This window comes from Tachyglossus aculeatus, chromosome 9 (genome assembly GCF_015852505.1).
Source record: "Tachyglossus aculeatus isolate mTacAcu1 chromosome 9, mTacAcu1.pri, whole genome shotgun sequence".
Lineage (NCBI taxonomy): Eukaryota > Metazoa > Chordata > Mammalia > Monotremata > Tachyglossidae > Tachyglossus > Tachyglossus aculeatus.
Genome location: NC_052074.1, coordinates 30,459,160 through 30,487,143, shown reverse-complemented (window position 1 = coordinate 30,487,143; position 27,984 = coordinate 30,459,160). Strand labels below are relative to the sequence as shown.

Here is a 27,984-nt window from a genome sequence, read left to right as displayed (position 1 = left end):
GGATTTGAACCCATGACCTCTGACTCCAAAGCCCGTGCTCTTTCCACTGAGCCACGCTGCTTTAAAACTTACTGGGGCTACCCATTCCTCTCTGCATCAAGAAACAACCCCTGCTTTAAGGCACTCTCTCCATCTTCTTTCTCCCTCTTACTTATCCGATGTCTTCTCTCACCCCACTCCAGCTCACCCCCTTCATTCCTCTCAAACTCACCTTCTCAATTTCCCTCATTCTTAACTCTCCCATCTCCACCATCTTTCTCATACCCTTCCTCCCGCCTGGAGCTCCCTGCCCCATTTTCAAAGCCTTTCAGATATTCCACCTCCTCCAGGAAGCGTTTCCCAATCAATTTTCCTTCTCCTCAGATAACAACGCCCCAACTACCACCTCAACATACATGCACTACTTCCAAACTTAATAATTAATAATAAGTGTGGTACTTATTAAGCACATTCTATATGCCGGACAATGCACTGGACTAGATATATGATAATAATAATTATTATTATGGTATTTGATAAGTGCCTGCTATAAGCCAGGCTCTGTACTAAGCGCTGAGGCGGATGCAAGCAAATTGGGTTGAATACAGTCCTTGTCCCAGTAGGGCTCACAGTCTCTATCCCCATTTTGCAGATGAGGTAACTGAGGCACAGAGGCATGCAGTGACTTGCCCAAGGTCACACAGCAGACAGGCAGCAGAGCCAGGGTTAGAACCCAGGTCCTCTGATTCCCAGGCCCGTGTTCTTTCCACTAGGCCATGCTGTTTCTACTTGTACTTCAGAAGGACAAGTATACTTAAGTAGCATTCACGACCACCAACAGCAGCTCTACACTAATAGAACTGCACACTATTTAAGTACTTATTTGTCTACCCACCTATTTTTTTCCCTATCTCATTATTTTGTGTCTGGCTCTCCCACCAGATCGTAGACTTCTTAAAGGCTAGGATTGTGTCTCCTTACTCTCTTGCACCCTCCCAAATGTTTAATTCAGTGCTCTTGTAATCACCACCATAACAGCTTTTCAACCTGATTTAAGAAGGCCAAGACTACGACCAGGCTGCCCTCCGAAATGACTACACGTAATATCAGCGCTACCAAACTGAAAGTTGTCACTGCAGCCCTCGCTCTCCTCTCACTACCACCAGAAGAAACTTGGCCTTAGGCAGTTAAAGGCAACTAGCCGCCCTGCTGATACCTCAGGGTCCCGAGGAGACAGCTTTTTTTCCCAGAAAGACTTCACTGTGCTGTTTTTTGAAGTGTCTCATTCATGGTTTGTGTGATTCATTACTTTGGGGGGAGGAGTACGTTTTGTTTTGGTTTTTTTCCTACGTGTCGTCTCCGCTAATTGTAAATCGTGAGCTCCGGGAGCACGGGTTCATGTTTGTAAATCTTCATTATAACGTCCCCCCCACACTCGACCATCTGCTGCCCCAAAAGCCGTCCGCCGCTCTCCCTTCCTTCTCTCCCCCGATCCCTGGCTGAAGGATGCTGCCCTTCCCCCAGGACACCGGTGTTCCCATGGCTCCCAGCTCCGGCCCGGGGAAGGGCTCAACCATCTGCAGCATTCCTTCCCAACTTTGAGGACGTGGTCGCAGCTGTGACTTCTCTGACTGTTGGTCTGAGCTATGCCCAGCCTGAAATCCTGCTGCTCCTTTCATGTTTATCGTCCTCTTTGTCTTCTGGATTTTTGTTCGGCTTTACTTATTCGTCTGCCGTCAGCACCCCCTCTCATTCTTAGATTTGAGCCCCTTGGGGTCGGGGAAAGTGTCCCTAGCTCATCTATGTACTTCCTTCCCAGCTCTCAGTATAGTGCTTTGCACGTAATGAGCACTAAATAAATACTATTACTACGCAATCTAGTGTTTGGCACATGATAGTGTGTTTATGAGAATGAGTGAAATTGACTATGTAAGCAGCACTTAATTTTTGCTTTTAAATCCTTCTTTGTACCATTGGATAAACAACTGAATCGACAAAAACCAAGCACGGCCTTTGAGAGACAGACACTATGGAGCCACGGTGATATCGAGCTGCAGACCACAGGTGCCAAGTTTTTATTTTTGAGTGAGGGGACAAAAAGGGCCCGTAGGGATGTGGAGGAGCCAAGCTTCAAAGAGCAAACAGGCCAGTAAGTCATTTTAGGTCTTTTCTGCCCTGACTGGAAACTCGGAGATTCTGTCAGAGACCTGGGATGGGTACGTCTGGGGACGGATGTCGGAAGGCTGGGCGCACCACTGTCCTCGTGGAGTGGGTGACTGTGATTCCGCCCTAACTGTAGAGCTTTAGGGAAATACAAACCGTGATGGGAATACAAACCATTCGATGGTGAGAGCTGAGCTTGCCCCAGAGGCCACAACTGACTCCTTGCGCTCTGTCACCCGCGTTACATAAGAGTGACACTTAAAACATCACACGGCAAGAGAGGATCATGAACAAGGAGATATCGGAACCGACGGGCTACACGCTGTCAGCACGAGGCTGACGGTATCAAGTTCACTATGAATCAATGAGAGTAGAGTGCTCCCAGTAAGCACTCACCAAATAGCACTGATTAAATGACTCAACAGGTTATAGCCTCCCAGATACCACTTCAGCAGAGTGATTCTTAGCACTTATGTGCCTATCATTTCCATACCCCAATATTAAATCAATCAATCAATCAATCAATCGTATTTATTGAGCGCTTACTATGTGCAGAGCACTGTACTAAGCGCTTGGGAAGTACAAATTGGCATCACATAGAGACAGTCCCTACCCAACAGTGGGCTCACAGTCTAAAAGGGGGAGACAGAGAACAGAACCAAACATACCAACAAAATAAAATAAGTAGGATAGAAATGTACAAGTAAAATAAATAAATAAATAAATAAATAGAGTAATAAATATGTACAACCATATATACATATATACAGGTGCTGTGGGGAAGGGAAGGAGGTAAGACGGGGGGATGGAGAGGGGGACGAGGGGAGAGGAAAGAAGGGGCTCAGTCTGGGAAGGCCTCCTGGAGGAGGTGAGCTCTCAGCAGGGCCTTGAAGGGAGGAAGAGAGCTAGCTTGGCGGATGGGCAGAGGGAGGGCATTCCAGGCCCGGGGGATGATGTGGGCCGGGGGTCGATGGCGGGACAGGCGAGAGCGAGGTACAGTGAGGAGATTAGTGGTGGAGGAGCGGAGGGTGCGGGCTGGGCAGTAGAAGGAGAGAAGGGAGGTGAGGTAGGAGGGGGCGAGGTGATGGACAGCCTTGAAGCCCCAGTGGTATCTATTGAGCGCTTACTGTGATAGTACAGAGCACTGTACTAAGTCCTTGGGAGAGTAATAATAATAATAACAATAAATATGGCATTTGCTAAACGCTCACTGTATCCCAGGCACTGAACCAAGCGCTGGGGTGGGTACAAGCAAATCAGCTTGGACACAGTCCCTGTCCCACGTGGGGCTCGCAGTCTCAATCCCCATTTTCCAGATGAGGGAACTGAGGCCCAGAAAAGTGCAGTGACTTGCCACAGACAAGTGGCAGAGCCAGGATTAGAACCCATGACTTTCTGACTCTCAGGCCCCGGGCTCAATCTACTTGTCTATTTTCTCCTTACTTTAATAAACTTTTCTATCTGTCTCACCCCGAGGACTCAGGTTGGGTCTTTTACCTTAAATTGCCTCTTCCAAATTACTTACTGCGGTGCTCTGCCCACACACACTACGCATTCGATAAATACTATTGATTTACTGGTATCCAAGGGGCCGCTGTGGAAGCATCACCGATACGGGCGAGGTGAAGGAAATGTTTGAGGGCCGATGAAGTGAAACTTGCGACGATGTCGCTGCTCTGTGGTCGGCCGGGATACCCGAAGCGAGCGGGCAGGCTATACAGAATGGGGCTGGCTCAGAAAAGAAGCGTCAGGTAGATCACCATACTAAGAGGCGGAATTAAAAGCGGCCTGGCACGGTAGATAGCAAATGCTCTTCACGGGAGCAGAGGGCAGGGAGAAGCTGAAGACTTAGAAACTACATATCCACCAGTAGTAACAAATGGTTACTTTTACTGTTGTTGCTTTTCATTCACCACTTTCACCCTTGTGTGTTTTTTCCTCTTTCCATTTAGCTACTGCAGCGGGGGAAAACTTCTAAATCAATGTCCTTGTACTCCTCCCAGCTCTTGGTACAATGTTTTGTACCCTGCACGCGGTTACGTGTATCATTGATTGAAATATAACCAAACAGCAAGGGCTACCCAATCTGTTCAACCATACTGGCACACATGTTTACAATTTCACCAGGCGTAGCTAACACTTCAACACATAAGGTGTAAAATGAATATTTGAATTCTCAAAAGGAAAAGCTCTGTAGAACTGAATTCCGTTCTTTGGAACATCTACCTCTTTCCAATCCTCCTCTTCTCTCTCAAAAGGCTCAGGGGGGGCAGCTCCACATGAGCATTGCTAAATTATTCCGTAGTGCTCTGTCACACTCTTGCAGCATCTTGTGGTCTGACTTCAGCTTTCTGAAGAACAATACTTATATCCGGGTTTAGCATGATGAGGCCAACAAAGCTAGCTGCAGATTCCCACAACATGTGTCTTTCTCTCAACTTCTTCTGCCCCACCCAGGGGGTAAAAAAAAGACCAAGCTCAGTGATCGACACCAAGTCTGACACCCCTTTCATTTGCGGCACTACTTCAGGAAGATATTCACCTATTCCAAAGCGCCTCAACTGAAGAATAAGATACTATGGTATGTATGCTACGCTTCTTCACCGTGCATAAGGCAAGCCACGGAACATCGAGCTGAGAATTTCCAACTACCTGTATATATGTATATATGTTTGTACATATTTACTACTCTATTTATTTATCTTACTTGTACATATCTATTCTATTTATTTTATTTTGTTAGTATATATGGTTTTGTTCTCTGTCTCCTCCTTCTAGACTGTGAGCCCACTGTTGGGTAGGGACTGTATATGTTGCCAACTTGTACTTCCCAAGCGCTTAGTACAGTGCTCTGCACACAGTAAGCGCTCAATAAATACAATTGACTGATTGATTGATTCCAACCAGACTCCAAAGGCCAAAGCACTCATCCTGTGAACAAAATCTACAAACTGAACCCTATCTTGCACGGGATCCATTTCAGTTTCTAGGATTCCATGAAATTGTATCCACGACAAGCTCTAACCTCGGCTTCCCGTAACTTCCTTGTAGCTAATTAAAGGTTGATAATTCCAAGGCAGAATTACTGGGCTGTGTGGTTCATCAATTTCTCACAGGGACGGGGACAAAACCACATAGTACTGGTCCCACTTTCCAATCCGGTTTAAAATATCCACACCCCTCCTCTCAGTGCTCATGTGCTGGACTCTCAAATCCCATTACTTGGGTATTCCAAGGGCTAAATGGGTCTTGATCAGTGGCTAATCAATCAATCAGTGGTGTTTAGTTGAATGCTTACTGTGTGTGCTGTACTAAGTGCTTGGGAAAGAACTACACAAGTAGGTGCGATCAACCCACTATACACACAGTACTCAGTATCTACCAACCCTGGGAAATTGCCTATGGACGCTATAAGGATTGTTCAGCCAACGTTCAGAGAGGAGAGTACATCTGCAAGCTCCTATGGTGTCTACCAACTCTACTGTACCCTAAAGCTCTTAGTAGGGTGCTCTGCACATAGTAAGTGCTTGAGACCACTAATTGGCTAACAGAGAGATAAGTCAAACCAAGATTCCCCTGTTCCGCTGGCATTACACCAGGACCTCTTTCCCTCCTTCTTAACCACCACTCTCTCCTCCTCCTACACCCCAGATCCCAATCTATGTTCGTCTCAAGCTAACATATTTACCATGCCTCATTCTAGCCTCTTCTGCCACAACCTAGTCATCAAGCACTTTTCACATCCAACAGCCCAGAGCTGTTCCCATTGTCAAAGCCTGAGACCATATCTCTTCCAAGAGCCTTTCAATCTTTCATCTCTCATCTTTATATCCCTCAAATGCTACTTTAGCCCTTCCAGGTAACTCAAAGGACTTATATTCTCACAAATCCAACAGCGATTGTTTACGTATCTCATATACTCTATTACTCCCCTTGTCGGTACGTTTAGTTGCCTAGATGGTACATTCCGTGAGGGCAGGGATTGTGATGTCCTTCAACTCTTGTACTCTCCTAAGCACACAGTCCAATGCTCTTCAACAGGCACTGAGTACATGCTATTCACTGATGGCAGCTGATGGTATACTTGCTGCCCAACGCTGAGAATAGTGCTTTGCACATAGTAAGTGCTTAATAAATGCTGCTATTATTGTTATTATTATTATAAGGAAGCCCACCCCTCAACAGAGGTTCCATGGCTCCCAGAGACCTAAGAATCTGGCATGCCCACCCCATCCCTGAAGAGCCCGTTGTTGGGTTGGGACCATCTCTATATGTTGCCGACTTGTACTTCCCAAGTGCTTAGTACAGTGCTCTGCACACTTTTTATTGAGTAAGTGCTCAATAAATACAAATGAATGAATGAATGAACAGAACCGAACCCTCCCTGGTTCTCCAACCAGAGTGAACTTTCATTAAAATAGACAACTCGGGGGGAACCTGTCCAAGCTCCTTCCCATACTGAGAGTTCTTTCAGGAGAAAGTGGCCACACTGTCCCAAGACACACACTCCTAAACAGCCCTATGCACTACATCCATGAACTACTTTCATATATGTACAAGGTGAAATAGAGGTAGCACGTTTCCCTCTTCCTTTCTCCTCCTCATCTCCACCATGTAGAACTAGGGAGGCATCTCCCTCCAATAAATTATCATATGTTTAATGCGGGGGGGGGGGGGGGGGGGGGGGAATGTGCGGCACATAATTCTAGAACAAACCCCTCGTCTATGCTTTCCTTTTAGGCTCCTTCCTAATACGGCTAAAGATGGAATTACTATCCCCCCAGAGATAACATCTGCAAACTTTACCTTGACTTAAGCAATTCCCTTCCCCTTCCTTAGAAATATTTTGGCTGATTTGAATTTCAATTTCTGGAAGATGCCATCTCTAGGGCTCTCATCACTACCATATTTATAGTGTTTGGTCAATGTTCTGGATCTTGGGAATGCATTATTCCACTCTACATTATTTCCTATGGGAAACTATTCTTATTTTAGCCTCCCAAAATTTTCATGGAACCAATTAAGACCGCTAGATGAGGTATAACAGTATTCTGAAAATCTTAAATTTACTAAATTGTCTGATTCGTTAACATCCTGAAGCAATGAGTCGCCGACAGTCAGGAAACTTCCTCCTCCTCCTCCTCATCATCATCATCAATCGTATTTACTGAACACTTACTAAGTGCAGAGCACTGTACTAAGCGCTTGGGAAGTACAAATTGGCAACATATAGAGACAGTCCCTACCCAACAGTGGGTTCACAGTCTAAAAGGGGGAGACCGAGAGCAAAACCAAACATACTAACAAAATAAAATAAATAGAATAGATATGTACAAGTAAAATAAATAAATACGTAGAGTAATAAATATGTACAAACATATATACATATACACAGGTGTTGTGGGGAAGGGAAGGAGGTAAGATGGGGGGGGGGTGGAGAGGGGGACGAGGGGGACAGGAAGGAAGGGGCCCAGACTATCTTTAAAGATATTGAATGAGAAGTCACTCTTACCATGTGCATGCAGTTCTCCTATAACAAGGGGTTATGTTCCTAACAAACTCCATGCTAAAGAAAACTCACACTACCCAAAACATGCCTTAACCAACACTGTCAACGCCCATTTCTTCTGACACCGCAACCCCACTTTGTCTAAAGAACATTCCCTAATTGTCTAATAGGGTTCGATCAAAACAACAAGTAAAAACACATTACGGAAAAACTGGGTGGACTTTTATTACCAGACAGGAAGGATTCACCAGGAAAACCCCACTGGCCCATCCTCACATTTAGTAATCTGAGTTCCTAAATCCGCTACCATTCCCAAGTCTTTATTTACATTGTCATGCTTTTCTGAAGCTTTTCTTGTGTCTTCCTTTGAGATGAAGATTCACCTAGTGGATAGGGCACGGGCCTGAGAGTCTGAAAGACCTGGGTCCTAATCCGGCCCGCCACCAGTCTATTTCGTGACCTTAGGCAAGTCACTTTACTTTGGGCCTCACTTACCTCATCTCTAAACTGGGGATTAAGACTGTGAACCCCTTGTGGGATAGGGACTGTGGCCAACCTGATTAGTTTGTATCTACCCCAGCTTAGAACAGTGCTTGACATTTAGTAAGTGCTTAGCAAACATCATCATCATCATCATTATTATTATTATTATGTCAGTTTAGAGCAACCAGGATTTCACTTTTAGCCCCGCATAACAATAGTGTTTCCTCCCTGCTCGTACATCCCTCACTATACCAGCTAGATGCCCTTCTGAGAGTGGCCTCCTAAATGCTAATTATTTAGAGCTGGTGACCAGCCCTACAGAACCGCCACAATGACTGCATGCAAACAAAATGAGCCAAATCCTCACCTACAGGCAAGAAAACAAGGGGGTACCTGCCAATACAGAATGGCTCCTAAAAAGGCTTTATAAATCTAAATCCTGAACCTCCAAAGAGTCACAGTCACGGCTAAATAAATTATCAATATGATCAATCAATCAATTGTATTTATTGAGCGCTTACTGTGTGCAGAGCACTGTACTAAGCGCTTGAATCACTCAACATCGCGCAACAGAAGAGATGTGCCCTAATGGAAAGGGCACGGGTCTGGAGGACTTGGGTTCTCATCCTGGCTCCGCCACTTCCCTGCTGTGTGACCTTGGGCAAGTCACCTAACTTCTCTGTGCCTCAGTTCCCTCATCTGCAAAATGGGGATTCAATACCTGTTCTCCCTCCTACCTAGCTTGAGAGCCTCATGTGCGACCTATCTCGAATCTACCCCGGCCTTAGTACGGTGCTTGGCACACAGTAAGCACTTAAATACCACAATTATTTTTATTTCCTCCATAGGAAGTTCCCTCAAAAGAAAGGTTTATATGGAATTACAGTGCTCTGCACACAGTAAGCGCTCAATAAATATGATTGAGTGCATCATTTTTACTGGATTCCTTTATTGTTCATGTTTCTTGGTAGATCACATTGCTCCTACAGAAATTTTTTCAGGTTAAACAGTACTCCACCTTTGCCCCTGGGGCTGTACAGAAGATCCACTTAAATTAAAGCGTAGCATTTCCAATATTTACACCAAAAGAAAGACAGTTACAGACCACTGGCTTTTCCCATGTTTTAGTAACCAATACAAGGTAGAAAAAAACTCTGAACTCCTTAAAATATACATTTAACATCAACCAAACCCTAATTTATTTCTTCTTCTGATGCCTGCATTTTGGGCCAATTCATTGTTCATGCTGTACTTACTATAACAGTGGTAGTAGAGTAGTTTATTCTGTGCCGTGCTCATAGCTTGGTGCTAAGTGTTGCAAAAGAGTACACAAGTGAAAATTAGCCATGGACCTTGTCCCTCTTTGGGCTCACAGTCTACTAACCTATGAACCACCCCCAGGCGAAAAATAGAAAGTATTAAAGAGGAAGCTCAAATGTGTCCATTTTGTTATTTGGTGGAGACATAATTTAAAATTACGGTTATCTAAAATAAAATTGGGGCGTTATCTGGGAATGCATTCAGACACTATAACTGTAGAAAATTAAGACTTGGAGATAAAAGAACAAATGGAAAAGAAATCGCCACTCAGTAACAAAGGGCAGGCTACAACTTATGCACATTTGGCCCATTGCTCTGGAAGAGAGATTTGAGAGTTTAAAACACAGTTTAAAGATCTTTGAACTTGGAAGAAGGCAAGGCAAAGAACAACCAAGCTGTTTCTCCATACTTCATCTTCCAAAGAGCAATCCTCCCCCTGCCCCCACACTTTCTTTTTTTCATTCACAATAATTTCTGGTTTTAGAGGGAAGTTGTAAAAAGCATTACACATATTTGTTTCTAGATTGTGAGCCCGCTGTTGGGTAGGGACCATCTCTATGTGTTGCCAACTTGTACTTCCCAAGCACTTAGTACAGTGCTCTGCACACAGTAAGCGCTCAATAAATACGATTGAATGAATGAATGGAACTCAGTGCTCTTTTATCCAGGGTCTTGCAGCAGGACTGACTAAATGCATAATTAAGCATTCCCTTTTGTTTTGGCATTACGTGACCAACTGAACCAAAATGATAGTAACTACTTAAGTGTAAATTTACTGTCTGACTGCTGTCTTAGTAAACAGCAAAGCCCAGCCAGAGACCACTTATCCACTTAAAAGAGACATTCCTCCTTTAGGAGCTGGCCCCGGCATGTCAGCAGATCTTTAAAATAGTCGGAATCCAGTCAGGGTACACGTGAAATTTTGTTCCGTCTCCTGAGCTCAGGCTGGGTTGGGTTGGACCCTGAAAATCTGGCCTCTTCAGTCAATAATTCCTATGCAGGAGGAAATGTCCACCTACCTTGACCTGAAGAGACCCACATTTTTCAGACACTCCTCTAACAATGTATCAATCGCATTTATGGCAACGGTTACTGTGTTCAGAGCACTGTACTAAGCACTTGGGAGACTACAATAATAATAATAATAATTGTGGCATTTGTTCAGCACTTACTATGTGCCAGGCACTGTTCTAAGCACTGGAGTAGATACAAGGTAATCAGGTTGGACATAGTCCCTGTCCCACATTCTTAATCCCCATTTTACAGATGAGGTAACGGAGGCACAGAGAAGTGAAGTGACTTGCCCGTGGTCACACAGCAGACATGTGGTGGAACCGGGATTAGAGCCCAGGCCCTATTAAATCCCAGGCCCTTGCTCTATCCACTAGGCCCCGCAACACACATTAGGGGCAAAACTTCATTGCTCTGCTCTCTGGTTTAAGCATAACCAGAGATTGCACCTTTTCTACCCTCAGGAAGGCAGGCACAGACCAACCTGAACTTCTCAGCCTCTAATGCAACCCACTTTAAGAGATGCCAACTTACCCACTGCTCGCCCGGCCCAAACACATTCAATCAATGGACTACATTGAGCGCCATTCAGTGTGCGGAGCGCTGTACTAAGCATTTGGTAGAGTACAATACCACAGAGTTCGTAGACACGATTCCTGCCCACAAGAGAGGCAGAAAGAAGGGGGGGAGAAAAAAGATTAAAAGAGCTCCAGTTTCCAGCAAGTGGGATAATCAAAGTTTTGAAAAGTCTCTACTTTCATGCCTAAGAAAGTAAATGTCAACCTGGGTTAGAATACTCATTCCTCAGGCCCAATATTCTGTCAACAAAGGATGCTAGGGAGGGTGGTACGACGTGTTTGTCTTCTTTGAAATGCATCCTCGGAGTTAAGAATGTACCAGCTAACATCCCTAACTTGTAACTTAACACCTAACAGCCCATTAACATTAAGGGCCCTCTACCCATGACTTCTTGGTCCAAATTTTAAACCTCCTGAATTGGAGAGAGGGATGAATTTTAAAATTAGAGTTTGAAGAATCATAGTCCAATTCACCACAAACAGCATTTGCTTTACAATACTTAAAGAACCAATTTCTATTTTTCTGGGTCTTTAGAAAAATCACTTACGGGCCTTAAGAAAAATTACAGGGAAATGTGATGCTTAATTTTTACAGGTCTAATCAAGCGTGCAATTCAAATATTAGGGCTAGAAAATGATGAATCCGGATGCTACCTCCAGTAACTTCAATACAGTATATCAAGCCTCCCTGTCATCTGTTTTCCTGCTGGAAATCAAGTACAAAGGACAGCTCTCCGTTCCACAGGATAAGTGAACTGATGGCTCTGGACAGTCCTACCTTTAGCCCTGACTGATTGAGGGCTCCCAGGACCCTCGATTAATTCCTAATGTATCGCTGGCTACGTTTCCAAGGTTGGTATGCTGTTCCAACAGAGCAGCATGAAGGAGAAGCCAACGACGGTGTGTAAAACTATACATCACGTCAATCGGTTTCAATAATTCTGTTAGCCAACCCTATGTATGGACTGTTGGAGGATGCTGAAAATTGGGAGTCGATGGGCACAGAAAAAAAAAAAAGCATGGCACACTGCAATCAAAAGGGACCAGCAGAAGCTCCGTAAAGACCGTGAGAAGTGGGACAGCATCGGGGCCTAGTGGATAGAGCACAGGCTGGCAGTCAGGACCTGGGTTCTAATCCCAGCTCTGACACTTGTCTGCTGTGTGACCTTGGGCAAGTCGCTTCCCTGGGCTTCAGTTACCTCATCTGTAAAATGGGGATTAAAACTGTGAGCCCCGTGTGGGACATGGACTGGGTCCAACCTGATTACTTTTTATCTACCCCAAAACAGTGCCTGGCACATAGTAAGCACTCAACTAATACCATAAAAGAAAGAGGGATAGGCAAAATCAGAGGCAGGCTCAATAAGGTATAATGGTAGCGTGCACAGTGTGGTCAGGGTTGTGCTGGTCATTTGTATTTATTGAGAGCTTACTGTGTGCAGTGCACTGTACTGAGAATTTGGAAGTGTTCAACAGACACAATCCCTGCAGATTAGTATTTCCAGCCTCACATTCCCCCACAGGTGAATTTCACCATTCGTGGCATGTTATTGAAGCATAAACCAATCTGTATATAATAGTAATAATAATAATAATGGCATTTATTAAGCGCTTCCTATGTGCAAAGCACTGTTCTAAGCACTGGGGAGGTTACAAGGTGATCAGGTTGTCCCACTGGGAGGTTCACAGTCTTAATCCCCATTTTACAGATGGTAACTGAGGCCCAGAGAAGTTAAGTGACTTGCCCAAAGTCACACAGCTGACAATTGACAGAGCCGGAATTTGAACCCATGACCTCTGACTCCAAAGCCCGGGCTCTTTCCACTGAGCCACACTGCTCTTGCTGTTGCCCAAGATAAAACACCTAATGTAGTTATTCAAAAATGAGGCTGCATACATACAAACAACTGGTCCTTCAAACAAACCACAACTCTCCCCGGCTTCAAAGGTCTTCTGAAATCACAACTCTGGGAAGTCTTCTCCAGTTAGCTTCTAATTCCCCACACCTTTTATCCCCCAACTCCAATGTCAGCACAAACACGCCACCTACACACCTACAAACTTACAACCCACCAGAGAATTTGTGTAGATATTTTATCAACCAATCAATGGGATTTCTTAAGTGCTGTGTGCAGAGCATTGTACAAACCAATGGCATTGGTAGACATGTTCCCTTTCCACAAGGGAGCTCACAGTCCAGAGGGGAATTAATATCAATAAATCATGGATACATAGAAAAGTTCTGGGAGGCTGAGAATGGGGTGACTATCAGGTGCTTAAAGGGAACAGAACCAAGTATATAGGCAACACAGAACAGGTTTGGGGGGAAAGATAGGAGAAAACATAGTTTAATTGGGAAAGGTCTCTTGCAGGAGATGCTATTCTAAGACTTTAGACTAAGTAGACTAAGACAGGGAAAAAGTTCCAGGCCAGAGGAATTACATCCTCTGTGTAATTTATTTTACTGTCTCCCTAGCTAGACCGTAAGCTCCTAAGGGACTGGGATCATGTCTACTATTTCTACTGCACTCTGCCAACCACCTTTTACCTCACCTCACTGCTCTCCCGCTATAACCCAGCCCACACCCTTCACTCCTCTAATGCCAGCCTACTCACTGTACTTCAATCCTACCTTATCTCCCTGCCAACCTCTCACCCACATCCTGCCTCGGGCCTGGACCACCCTCCCTCTTCATATCCAGCAGACAATTCCTCTCCCCACCTGCAAAGCCTTACACCTCTTCCAAGAGGCCTTCCCTGACTAAGCCCACCTTTCCCCTTCTCCCAATCCCTTCTGCGTCATTCTGATTTGCTCTCTTAATCCACCCCTCCCTCAGTCCCGCAGCACTTACGGACAAATCTGTAACTGATTTATATTCTTGTCTGTCTCCCCTTCCAGACTGTAAGCTCGTTATAGGCAGAGAACCTGCCTACCAACTCTGTTATATTGTTAAAGTGGTCTCTCCTAGGCATTTAGTACATGCCTCTTCACACAGTAAACGCTCAATAAATGACTGAATAACCATCTAGTGCAGTACCCTGAACACAGCAGGTGCTCAAAAATGACTCGGTTCATTCTGACATTATGGTGCACTCTGTTCCAACATGTTCATAGTTATTAGAATGTCCTCTTAATTTCTCTGTTTTCTCTCCAAAATCTACAGTGAAAACCCACATTGAAGCTGAATTGTATTTTCCAATTCTTTGAAAATTGCGAGCCGTCTGTCAACACTATACTAACCGAAACATTCAATCTAATTTCAATAGCATCTGAAAGAAAGAAGCTTCACTACAAATTGGTTTCGGGTGGGAGAAAAGGGAAGTATCAGTACAGCAAAGAGTAGCAAAACTATAGCCCACACCCTTGTAATTCTTATTAAGACAGGACTTTCTTTGAAAAATTACAAGATCCGAAAACCTGTGGCACAAACATTTCTGGAATATACAGAAGTACATATATGTATGTGGAAGTACGTGTCTGTGTATATGTATGCATGTATATACATATATATATATACACACACATATACTACATATATAGTGTGTTTATATAGATATAGATATCCTCACCATATACTGTGTGTGTGTATATATGTATATATAGAGAGAGAGAGATTATATATCTTATATGTGTATATATATATATATCCTCACCATGGTTGTTGAACCCAGAATGCTTCATTTATTCAATCAATTGTATTTACAAAGTGCTTACAAGTGCAGAGCACTGGACTGAGCGCTTGGGAAGTACAAGTCAGCAACATATAGAGATGGTCCCTACCCGACAACAGGTGTCATCCTTGACTCCGCTCTCTCGTTCACCCCACACATCCACTCCGTCACCAAAACCTGCCGGTCTCACCTCCACAACATCGCCAGATCCGCCCTCTCCTCTCCATCCAAACCGCTACCCTGCTGGCTCAATCTCTCAGCCTATCCCGACTGGATTACTGCATCAGCCTCCCCTCTGATGTCCCATCCTCCTGTCTCTCCCCGCTCCAGTCTATACTTCACTCTGCTGCCCAGATTATCTCCGTGCAGAAACGCTCTGGGCATGTCACTCCCCTCCTCAAATATCTCCAGTGGTTGCCTGTCAACCTTCGAATGATGCAAAACTCCTCACTCTCGGCTTCAAGGCTGTCCATCACCCCTAACTCACCTCCCTTCTCTCCTTCTACGGCCCAGCCCGCACCCTCCGCTCCTCTGGCACCACTAATCTCCTCACCGTTAGGCCTCGTTCTCACCTGTCCCGCCATCGACCCCCGGCCCACGTCATCCCCCGGGCCTGGAATGCCCTCCCTCTGCCCATCTGCCAAGCTAGCTCTCTTCCTCCCTTCAAGGCCCTGCTGAGAGCTCACCTCCTCCAGGAGGCCTTCCCAGACTGAGCCCCTTCCTTCCTCTCCCCCTCGTCCCCCTCTCCATCCCCCCATCTTACCTCCTTCCCTTCCCCATAGCACCTGTATATATGTATATATGGTTGTACATATTTATTACTCTATTTATTTATTTATTTATTTTACTTGTACATTTCTATCCTATTTTATTTTGTTGGTATGTTTGGTTCTGTTCTCTGTCTCCCCCTTTTAGACTGTGAGCCCACTGTTGGGTAGGGACTGTCTCTATGTGATGCCAATTTGTACTTCCCAAGCGCTTAGTACAGTGCTCTGCACATAGTAAGCGCTCAATAAATACGATTGATTGATTGATTGATTCTCCTCCCCATCGCCCCTGCCCTCGGCCTTACCTCCTTCCCCTCCCCACAGCACTTGTGCATATTTGTACGTATTTATTACTCTATTTTATTAATGATGTGTACATAGCAACAATTCTATTTATTCTGATGGTATTGACACCTGTCTGCTTGTTTTGTTTTGTTGTCTGTTTTCCCCTTCTAGACTGTGAGGCCGTTGCTGGGTAAGGACCGTCTCTAGATGTTGCCGACTTGTACTTCCCAAGCGCTCAGTCCAGTGCTCTGCAATCAATCAATCAATCAATCGTATTTATTGAGCACTTACTATGTGCAGAGCACTGTACTAAGCGCTTGGGAAGTACAAATTGGCAACACATAGAGACAGTCCCTACCCAACACTGGGCTCACAGTCTAAAAGGGGGAGACAGAGAACAGAACCAAACATACGCGCTCAATAAATATGACTGAATGAATGATGAACTTTTATTTTTGCTAGCCTGGTTAGTGAAAATAGTACGCGACAATAATCAGCATACTTTAAATACTGCAAAAAGACCAGGGAAGGGGAACCGAGACGACAGAGGACTTGAAGTCAGGTTTCAGTCCCATTTGAGTTGCCAAACAAGGAATTGCCTAAGGATTAGAAAGTTTATAAAGATGAAGAGATCCATTGTGCAACCCGGTTCTAGAAGAACTGGCTCCTACCAAATAACCCTCATTTCAATTGTTTCTCCAGTGATGTTTTTAACTAGGCCAAGAGGAGGCATATGAGAAGCAGCACGGCCTGCTGGATACAGCCTGGGAGTCGGAAGGACCTGAGTTCTAATCCCTGCCCCACCACGTCTACTGTGTGACCTTGGGCAAGTCACTTCACTGCTCTGTGGCTCAGTTACTTCATCTGTAAAATGGGGATGAAGACCGTATGCCCCACGTGGGTCCAACCCAATTAGCCTGCACCTACCCCAGCGCTTAGACCAGCGCCGGGCACATAGTAAGGGCTTACCAAATACCATTTAAAAAAAAAAAGACTATTTTGTAGCTTTGTCAGATTATCCTGACGACATCTGCTAATCACGATTTTCCTGGTATCTGATCTAGATTGAGAAAATGAAATGATTTCTAAATCGTTCGTCCTGCTTTATGCCCCTTGGATATTTTTAAACTATCATCCTTCACTGATTTCGGAGACTCATTAAATATTTGAAGGCAAGCAATCTGAATAAAAGATGTACCCAGAGAAATACCGCTAACATTAAATCTTCTGGAAATGAGTAAGAGCAGCCTCCTTATACCTTCGACCCTGTACCAACTGTTAAGTTTGCTTAGGATTAGATTGTTTTGGTGTTAGAAAGGAGGCATGGACTCAATAATCTACTGTAAAAAGCATGTCCCCTTATGCAAAAGAGGAACACAACTGATGCTCAAGAATGAAAGAACTACAAGATGAATCTGACATCTGATGAAAGGGAACTAAAGGGTGAGATGTATAACAATGCACTGAACCGCTTACAAAAACTTACATTTAAATACACTTCTTGTACAAGTCTGAGTAAAGATTATATCCAGCAACCTCAAAATTCAGAAAAAGTGAGATGAAATGTTATCAGGTACACTCTTTGGCAGATACTCTAAACGTAACTAAGCTGCTTACCGGGAAAACTTTCAATTACCTTTTTAAAAATTGCTTTCGCGACCGCTCCGTGGTTTTCTAATCTTAACTAATAATGAACACTACCTGAAAGAATCCGAGGCTTAAATATCATCCAGATGCAAAATATTATCCCCCCCCCCCAAAATTAACGTCTTTAGGGATGAAAGGCCTCTTCCACTTGTGTTGTTCTTGCTCATTCTACAACTCCCATTAAAGTTATTATTGATCGTATTTACTGAGCGCTTACTGTCTGCAAAGTACCGTACTTGTATAACATCGGACACATTCCCTGCCCACAACCAGCTCAAGCGCGTTCTGTTCTTTACAAACCCGTGTTCACACTCCAAGTTGCTTTACACTTATAGAAAAGGCTCTTCCCTTTCTCTAAAACCACAAGAAATAACGCTGTGAAACTTCAAATCCCTTCTACTCCAGAGCCACGTCCCCCCGTACCGGAGGAACCAGCCCATCTGCCAGCTGTGTGAAAACGCTCTCCCCTGAATCCGCCCTTTAGCTTTGCGTTACTTGAGGGATGGGAGGATGGTGATAATAATAATAATGATAATAATGATGATGGTATTTGTTAAATGTTTACTATGTGCCAAGCACTGGGATAGATACAAGGTCATCAGGTTGTCCCACGTGGGGCTTACAGTCTGAGTCCCCATTTTACAGATGAGGGAACTGAGGCACAGAGAAGTTAAGGGACTTGTCCAAAGTCACACAGCTGAGAAGTGGCGGAGGTGGGATTAGAACCAGCCGACAGAGAGGGGCAAGATGCGATGCCCGCTTTATTTGGGAAAAGGGGGTTGTTCCCAAACCTTTTCTTCTTGTCCTTTTTAAGCCGGGATTCTGGTTTCACCTCCTTAAGCCCTCCAGGCCGGGCCAGGTTAGGCTACTCAGCGTGTCTTAGTGACGACAACAGCCCGGCTTGGGAGTCAGGGGTCGTGGGTTCTAATCCCACCTCTGCCATTTCACTCATTCAATTGCATTTACTGAGCGTTCACTGTGTGCAGAACACTGTCACTGAGCACTTGGAAAGTCCAGTTTGGCAACAGATAGAGACGATCCCTCCCCAACAACGGGGTCACGGTCTAGAAGGGGGGGACGGACGACTTCTCTGGGCCTCAGTTCCCTCATCTGTCAAATGGCGATGAAGACCGTGAGCCCCACATGGGGCAACCTGATCACCTTGTGTCCTCCCTAGCGCTTGGCACCTAGTAAGCGCTTTAACGAATACCACCATCATTATCATCACTATTATTGTTATCAAATATCAAATATACGCGTGGTGGCTAGAGGCCAAGCCTAGGGTTCAGCCGGTCGTGGGTTCTAATCCCACCTCCGGCGCCTGTCAGCTGGGTGACCTTGGGCGAGTCATTTCCCAGGGCCTCCCTTTCCCCTGGAAAATGGGACGGCCCATGTGAGCCTGATTTGCTTGTGCGTGTCCCCAGCGTTGAGGGCAGTGCTCAGCACAGAGTAAGCCCTTAATAAACACGAAGATGGTGAGGAGGAGGATGATGGGCTTAAGTGCTTACGATGCGCAAAGCACTGTTCTAAGCGCTGGGTACTGACAACTGTCTACTTGTTTTGTTTTGTTGTCTGTCTCCCCCTTCTAGACTGTGAACCCGATGTTGGGTAGGGACCGCTTCCATATAATAATAATAATGATGGCATTTGTTAAGCGCTTACTATGTGCAAAGCACTGTTCTAAGCGCTGTTGTCAATCTGTACTTCCCAAGTGCTTAGTCCAGTGCTTTACACACAGTCAGCACTCAAGCACTTAGTCCAGTGCTCTGCACACAGTCATTCACTCATTCATTCAATGGTATTTATTGAGCACTGTGTGCAGAACGCTGTACTAAGCGCTGGGGAGAGGACAAATCGGCAACAGATAGAGACGGTCCCTACCCAACAACGGGCTCACAGTCCAGAAGCGGGGGGACAAACAAAACAAAACATGGAGACGGGTGTCAACAGCATCAGAATAAACAGTCAGCGCCCAAGCACTTAGTCCAGTGCTCTGCACCCAGTCATTCATTCATTCCATCATCTTTATTGAGCACTTTCGTGTGCAGAGCACTGTGCTAAGCGCTGGGGAGGGGACAAGTCGGCAACAGATACAGACGGTCCCTCCCCAACACCGGGCTCACAGTCTAGAAGGGGGAGACGGACAACAAAACAAGGAGACAGCTGTCACAACCGTCAGAATAAACAGTCACCGGTCAAGCGCTTACCCCAGTGCTCTGCACACAGTCGGTGCTCCATAAATTCATTCATTCATTCCTATTTAATGAGCGCTTCCTTTGGGCAGAATACTGGACTTGGGAAGCACTTGGGAAGTCCAAATCGGCAACAGAGACGGTCGCTACCCAACACCGGCCTCCCAGTCGGCGCTGAGCGCTTAGGCCAGTGATCCGCACACGGACATTCATTCATTTCATCGTCTTTACTGAGCGCTTATACTGTGTGCAGAGCACTGTGCTAAGCGCTGGGGAGAGGACAAATCGGCAACAGAGACGGTCGCTGCCCAACAACGGGCTCCCAGTCAGCACTAAGGCCAGTGCTCTGCACACAGTCATTCATTCATTCCATCGTCTTTATTGAGCGCTTATACTGTGTGCAGAGCACTGTGATAGGCGCACACTGGGCGCACAGTCGGCGCGCCCTAAATCCGACTGAATGAATGAATGAATGGCTCTGACTGGAATGAATTCATTCCATCACATTTATTGAGCGCCGACTGTGTGCGGAGCACTGTGCTAAGCGCTTGGGAAGTCCAAGTCGGCCCCAGACAGAGCCGGTCCCTGCCCAACAACAGGCTCCCAGTCGGCGCTAAGCGCTTAGGCCAGTGCTCTGCACAAAGTCACTCATTCATCGTCTTTACTGGGCGCTTATACTGTGTGCAGAGCACTGTGATAAGCGCACACTAGGCGCACAGTCAGCACAGTCGGCGCTCCCTAAGTCCGACTGAATGAATGAATAGCTCCGACTGGAATGAATGAATTCATTCCATCGCATGTATTGAGCGCCGGCTGCGTGCGGAGCACTGTGCTAAGCACTGGGGAGAGGACAAATCGGAAACAGAGACGGTCACTACCCAACACCAGGCTCCCAGTCGGCGCTAAGCGCTTAGGCCAGTGCTCTGCACACAGTCATTCAATCACTCCATCATCTTTACTGGGCGCTTATACTGTGTACAGAGCACTGTGATAATAAGCGCTTAGGCCAGTGCTCTGCACACAGTCATTCACTCACTCCATCGCCTTTATTGAGCGCTTATACTGTGTGCAGAGCACTGTGATAAGCGCACACTGGGCTCCCAGTCGGCACTAAGCGCTTGGGCCAGTGCACTGCACAGTCATTCATTCATTCCATCACCTTTATTGAGCGCTTGTATTGTGTGCAGAGCACTGTGCTAAGCGCACACTGGGCTCCCAGTCGGCGCTAAGCGCTTAGGCCAGTGCACCGCACAGTCACTCACTCATTCCATCACCTTTATTGGGCGCTTATACTGTGTGTAGAGCACTGTGCTAAGCGCACACTGGGCTCCCAGTCGGCGCTAAGTGCTTAGGCCAGTGCACCGCACAGTCACTCACTCATTCCATCACCTTTAATGGGCGCTTATACTGTGTGCAGAGCACTGTGATAAGCGCACACTGGGCTCCCAGTCGGCGCTAAGCGCTTAGGCCAGTACACTGCACAGTCATTCATTCATTCCATCACCTTTATTGAGCGCTTATACTGTGTGCAGAGCACTGTGATAAGCGCACACTGGGCTCCCAGTGGGCGCTAAGCGCTTAGGCCAGTGCACCGCACAGTCATTCATTCATTCCATCACCTTTATTGAGCGCTTGTATTGTGTGCAGAGCACTGTGCTAAGCGCACACTGGGCTCCCAGTCGGCGCTAAGCGCTTAGGCCAGTGCACCGCACAGTCACTCACTCATTCCATCACCTTTATTGGGCGCTTATACTGTGTGTAGAGCACTGTGCTAAGCGCACACTGGGCTCCCAGTCGGCGCTAAGCGCTTAGGCCAGTGCACCGCACAGTCACTCACTCATTCCATCACCTTTAATGGGCGCTTATACTGTGTGCAGAGCACTGTGATACACGCACACTGGGCTCCCAGTCAGCGCTAAGCGCTTAGGCCAGTACACTGCACAGTCATTCATTCATTCCATCACCTTTATTGAGCGCTTACATTGTGTGCAGAGCACTGTGCTAAGCGCACAATGGGCTCCCAGTGGGCGCTAAGCGCTTAGGCCAGTGCACCGCACAGTCATTCATTCATTCCATCACCTTTATTGAGCGCTTATATTGTGTGCAGAGCACTGTGTTAAGCGCACACTGGGCTCCCAGTCGGCGCTAAGCGCTTAGGCCAGTGCACCGCACAGTCACTCACTCATTCCATCACCTTTATTGAGCGCTTATACTGTGTGCAGAGCACTGTGCTAAGCGCACACTGGGCTCCCAGTCGGCGCTAAGCGCTTAGGCCAGTGCACCGCACAGTCACTCACTCATTCCATCACCTTTCTTGGGCGCTTATACTGTGTGTAGAGCACTGTGCTAAGCGCACACTGGGCTCCCAGTCGGCGCTAAGCGCTTGGGCCAGTGCACTGCACAGTCACTCACTCATTCCATCACCTTTATTGAGCGCTTGTATTGTGTGCAGAGCACTGTGCTAAGCGCACACTGGGCTCCCAGTCGGCGCTAAGCGCTTAAGCCAGTGCACCGCACAGTCACTCACTCATTCCATCACCTTTATTGGGCGCTTATACTGTGTGCACAGCACTGTGCTAAGCGCACACTGGGCTCCCAGTCGGCGCTAAGCGCTTGGGCCAGTGCACCGCACAGTCACTCACTCATTCCATCACCTTTATTGAGCGCTTATACTGTGTGCAGAGCACTGTGCTAAGCGCACACTGGGCTCCCAGTCGGCGCTAAGCGCTTAGGCCAGTGCTCTGCACACAGTCATTCATTCACTCCATCGCCTTTATTGGGCGCTTATACTGTGTGTAGAGCACTGTGCTAAGCACACGCTGGGCTCCCAGTCGGCGCTAAGCGCTTAGGCCAGTGCACCGCACAGTCACTCACTCATTCCATCACCTTTAATGGGCGCTTATACTGTGTGCAGAGCACTGTGATAAGCGCACAATGGGCTCCCAGTCGGCGCTAAGCGCTTAGGCCAGTACACTGCACAGTCATTCATTCATTCCATCACCTTTATTGGGCGCTTATACTGTGCGCAGAGCACTGTGCTAAGCGCACACTGGGCGCACAGTCGGCGCTAAGCGCTTAGGCCAGTGCACCGCACAGTCACTCACTCACTCCATCGTCTTTATTGGGCGCTTATACTGTGTGTAGAGCACTGTGCTAAGCGCACACTGGGCTCCCAGTGGGCGCTAAGCGCTTAGGCCAGTGCACCGCACAGTCACTCACTCATTCCATCACCTTTCTTGAGCGCTTATACTGTGTGCAGAGCACTGTGCTAAGCGCACACTGGGCTCCCAGTCGGCGCTAAGCGCTTAGGCCAGTGCACCGCACAGTCACTCACTCACTCTATCGTCTTTACTGGGCGCTTATACTGTGTGCAGAGCACTGTGCTAAGCGCACACTGGGCTCCCAGTCGGCGCTAAGCGCTTAGGCCAGTGCACTGCACAGTCATTCATTCATTCCATCACCTTTATTGAGCGCTTATATTGTGTGCAGAGCACTGTGCTAAGCGCACACTGGGCGCACAGTCGGCGCTAAGCGCTTAGGCCAGTGCACCGCACAGTCACTCACTCACTCCATCGTCTTTACTGAGCGCTTATACTGTGTGCAGAGCACTGTGCTAAGCGCACACTGGGCTCCCAGTCGGCGCTAAGCGCTTAGGCCAGTGCTCTGCACACAGTCATTCATTCACTCCATCGCCTTTATTGAGCGCTTATACTGTGCGCAGGGCACTGTGCTGAGCGCACCCTGGGCGCTCCCTAAATCCGACTGAATGAGTGAATGGCTCCGACCGTACTGAGCGCCTCCTGCGTGCGGAGCACTGCGCTAAGCGCTTGGGAAGTCCAAGTGAGTCAGAGACAGAGCCGGTCCCTGACCAACAACGGGCTGCCAGGCTCCAAGGGAGTGGGGGACAAACGAGCAAACATGGAGACTCCGATGGAAGGGGAGAACGACGGACTGACTGACTGACTGACGGCCGACCGGTTGGAACCGGCGGGAACCGGCGGGAACCGGCGGGAACCGGCGGGAACCGTTGGGCGGGCGGGCGGGTGGGCTCTTACCCGGGCTTCTTCCGGGCCGGGCCCTCCGCGGCTCTTGGAGGAGCGGGTCCGGGACGAGATGAAATGGCCGCCGGGCCCGGGGGCTGAGGCGGCGGGGGCTGAGGCGGAGGCTGAGGCGGCGGAGGCTGAGGCGGCGGAGGCGGCTGAGGAGGCGCTGGCCTTGTCCTTGTCCCCGAGGAGGCGCAGGGCGGCCTTCCGGGTGTTCACCATGGCGCGGGGCGGCGGAGGCGCAGCGGCCCGCTCAGGCCCCGGGCTCCGACCGCCCAGCGCGCAGGCGCGACGACACCACCCCCCCCCCCCCACTCCCTCCCTCCCTCCCCCGGCCGCCCCGTGCCGCCCTCACCGCGCAGGCGCTCTCTCTCCTCTCTCTCTCCCCGCGGCAGCCCGTGGACGACCACCAGGACGCTCCCGGCCGCCGCCGCCGAGGGGCGCTGGAGGCGCCCTCCGGCCGCTCCAGCCCGCCGCCGCGCCCGTCTCGGTGGCGGCGGCGGGGGACGCTCTGGGCCGGCGGCTCTCTCTATGGTCCCGGGGCGCCCATCTATTCATTCATCGATCGTCTTTATTTATTCATTCGTTCAGTCGTAGTCGTTCGTTCATATTCATTCATTCACTCGATTGTCTTTATTCATTCATTCATTAATCGTATTAATTCATTCAATAGTATTTATTCAGTCACTCAGTTGCCTTTATTCATTCATTATTTACTTATTCATTCAACCGTATTTATTCATTCATTCATCGTCTTTTTTTATTCATTCATTCAATCGTATTCATTCATTCACTCAGTTACCTTTATTCATTCATTCATCAATCGTATTAATTCATTCAATAGTATTTATTCAGTCACTCGATTGCCTTTATTCATTCATTATTTATTTATTCATTCATTCATCGTCTTTTTTTATTCATTCATTCAATCGTATTCATTCATTCACTCAGTTACCTGTATTCATTCATTCATCAATCGTATTAATTCATTCAATAGTATTTATTCAGTCACTCAGTTGCCTTGATTCATTCATTATTTATTTATTCATTCAACCGTATTTATTCATTCATTCATCGTCTTTTTTTATTCATTCATTCAATCGTATTCATTCATTCACTCAGTTACCTTTATTCATTCATTCATCAATCGTATTAATTCATTCAATAGTATTTATTCAGTCACTCGATTGCCTTTATTCATTCATTATTTATTTATTCATTCAACCATATTTATTCATTCATTCATCATCTTTTTTATTCATTCGTTCAATCGTATTCATTCATTCACTCAGTTACCTTTATTCATTCATTCATCAATCGTCTTCATTCATTCAATAGTATTTATTCAGTCACTCAGTTGCCTTTATTCATTCATTATTTATTTATTCATTCAACCGTATTTATTCATTCATTCATCGTCTTTATTTATTCATTCATTCAATCGTATTCATTCATTCACTCAGTTATCCTTTATTCATTCATTCATTAATCGTCTTCATTCATTCAATTGTATTTATTCACTCACTCAATTGCCTTGATTCATTCATTATTTATTTATTCATTCAACCGTATTTATTCATTCATTCATCGTCTTTACTTATTCATTCATTCAATCGTATTCATTCATTCACTCAGTTACCTTTATTCATTCATTCATTAATCATCTTCATTCATTCAGTTGTATTTATTCACTCACTCAATTGCCTTGATTCATTCATTCATTGTATTTATTAATTCATTCAATCGTATTTATTCATTCACTCAATTGCCTTTATTCATTCATTCATTAGTCGTCTTTATGTATTCATTCACTCAATTGCCTTTATTCATTCATTCATTAATCGTCTTTATGTATTCATTCACTCAATTTCCTTTATTCATTCATTCATTAATCGTCTTTATGTATTCATTCAATCAATCGTATTCACTCAATCGTATTTATTCGTTCATTCATCATCTTTATTTATTCATTCATTCAATCATATTCATTCATTCAATCATATTTTTATTCATTCATTCACTCAATTGTCTTCATTCATTCAATCGTCTTCATTCATTCATTAGTCATATTGAGCACTTACTATGTGCTGAGCACTGGACTAGGTGCTTGGGAAGTACATTCATTCATTCAAGTGTTCATTCATTCAATCGTATTTATTAATAATAATTCATTCATTCATTCATTAATCGTATTTATTAAGCACTTACTGTGTGCAGAGCACTGTACTAAGCGCTTGGGAAGTACCAGTCGGCAACATCTAGAGACGGTCCCTACCCAACAGTGGGCTCACAGTCTAGAAGGGGGAGACAGACAACAAAACAAAACATATGAACCAAATAAAATAAATAGAATAAATATGTACAAGTAAAATAAATAGAGTAATGAATATGTACAAATATATACACAATAATCATGATGACAGTATTTGTTAAGCACTTAGTATGTGTGAAGCACTGGGGGAATACAAGGTGATCAGGTTGTCCCACGGGGAGCTCACAGTCTTCATCCCCATTTTAATAATCATAATATTAATTAATTAGTAATGGCATTTGTTAAGGGCTTACTATGTGCAAAGCACTGATCTAAGCGCTGGGGGGATAAAAAGTGATCAGGTTGTCCCATGGGGGTGCTCACAGTCTTCATTTATTAGTAATAATAATAATAATGGCATTTGTCAAGCTCTTACTATTTGCAAAGCACTGGTCTAAGTGCTGGGGGGGATACAAGGTGATCTGGGGCTCAGTCTTCATCCCCATTTTAATAATAATAATAATAATAATGGCATTTGTTAAGCGCTTACTATGTGCAAAGCACTGGTCAAGCACTGGGGGGAATACAAGGTGATCGGGTTGTCCCACGGGAAGCTCACAGTCTTCATCCCCATTTTAATAATAATATTTATTAATTAATTAATAAGGGCATTTGTCAGCATTAGAACCCATGACCTCTGGCTCCCAAACCCCAAGTCCGTGCTCTTTCCACTGAGCCACGCTGCTTCTCTTACTGTGTGCACAGCACTGTACTAAGCGCTTGGGAGAGTACACTCGAACAATAAATAGACCCATTCCCTGCCCACAACGAGCTTACAGCCTAGAGGGGGAGAGACATTAATATGAATAAATTAATTTTACCAATAGGTAATCTGGTGTTGGGTAGGGACCGTCTCTATATGTTGCCAACTTGTACTTCCCAAGCGCTTAGTACAGTGCTCTGCACACAGTAAGCGCTCAATAAATACGATTGAATGAATGGTGGAATATGGATAGAGCACGGGCCTGGGGGTCAGAAGGTCAGGTCATGGATTCAAATCCCGGCTCCGCCAATTGCCAGCTCTGTGACTTTGGGCAAGTCACTTCACTTCTCCAGGCCTCAGTTACCTCATCTGGAAAATAGGGATGAAGACCGTGAGCCAGAGTAGGCCCTTAATAAATACGAGCGAATGAATGAAACTGTTCCAAAGAAGAGTCCTAATCAAATACAATAATCGAAAGTTAATGGTCCTCATTTTTTCCAATTTTGAAAAATGGGAAAAAAGGGGGAGAGTTGGAGAACGGCCAGAAGGTCTACCATTGCCTTGATTCTCGTCACGATACTAAAACACGGATTATTAGGCAGGTAGCAATCCTTGTATTACTCCCACCCTTTATCACGTTACCGTTAGAATAGACCAAGTCCGCCATCGGTAGCTTTATTTTTATTATTTGTTAAGCACTTACCATGTGCCAAGCACTGTACTAAGCACCGTAGTGGAGACAAGTTAATTCAGGTAGACACAGTCTAGGGCCCACAAGGGGCTCACAGTATTAATCCACATTTTACAGATGAGGTAATTGAAGCACCGAGAAGTTAAGTGACCTGCCGAAGTGGCGGAGTCAGAATTAGAACCCAGGATCTTCTAATTCCCAGGTCCACGCTCTAGCCACTAGGCCACACTGCTTCGCCTCCTGTTTGAGAGCTCAAATAATTCAGCGCAATCAAATTCCGACATTTGCCGTCAACCTCTTGCCAGCCTTAGGAGTTGAGGGTGGTGGTGGTGATGATGATGATGATGATGATGATGATGGATGATAGCATCTCCCATCGAGAAAGAAAGATGTCCCTCGTTCCTGGACATCGGGACGGAGAACCTGCACAAAGGAATAGGAATAGGTGATAACGGTTTGCTTTCTTTGCCCACTCTCTGGCCCCTGCCAGTCATATTTTCCCACTGGGAATTATCGGGAAAAGTGTGGCTCTCTTTGAGTAAAATGTGTGTGCCAGGCATTATTATTATTATTACTACTACTAATAATAATATAGGTATTTGTTCATTCATTCATTCATTCATTCGATCG

At 45.9% G+C, this 27,984-nt stretch overlaps 1 protein-coding gene across 1 annotated transcript in view; it reads right to left on the bottom strand.

The window, feature by feature from the left end:
- ATAD2B (ATPase family AAA domain containing 2B) overlaps window positions 1-23,871 on the bottom strand; it is a 130,459-nt gene extending 106,588 nt beyond the window's left edge. The window contains exon 1 of the mRNA XM_038750873.1: window positions 23,662-23,871. Coding sequence (XP_038606801.1) covers window positions 23,662-23,871 — 210 coding nt within the window. The remainder of the gene's footprint in view (window positions 1-23,661) is intronic.
- Window positions 23,872-27,984: the final 4,113 nt, after the last annotated feature.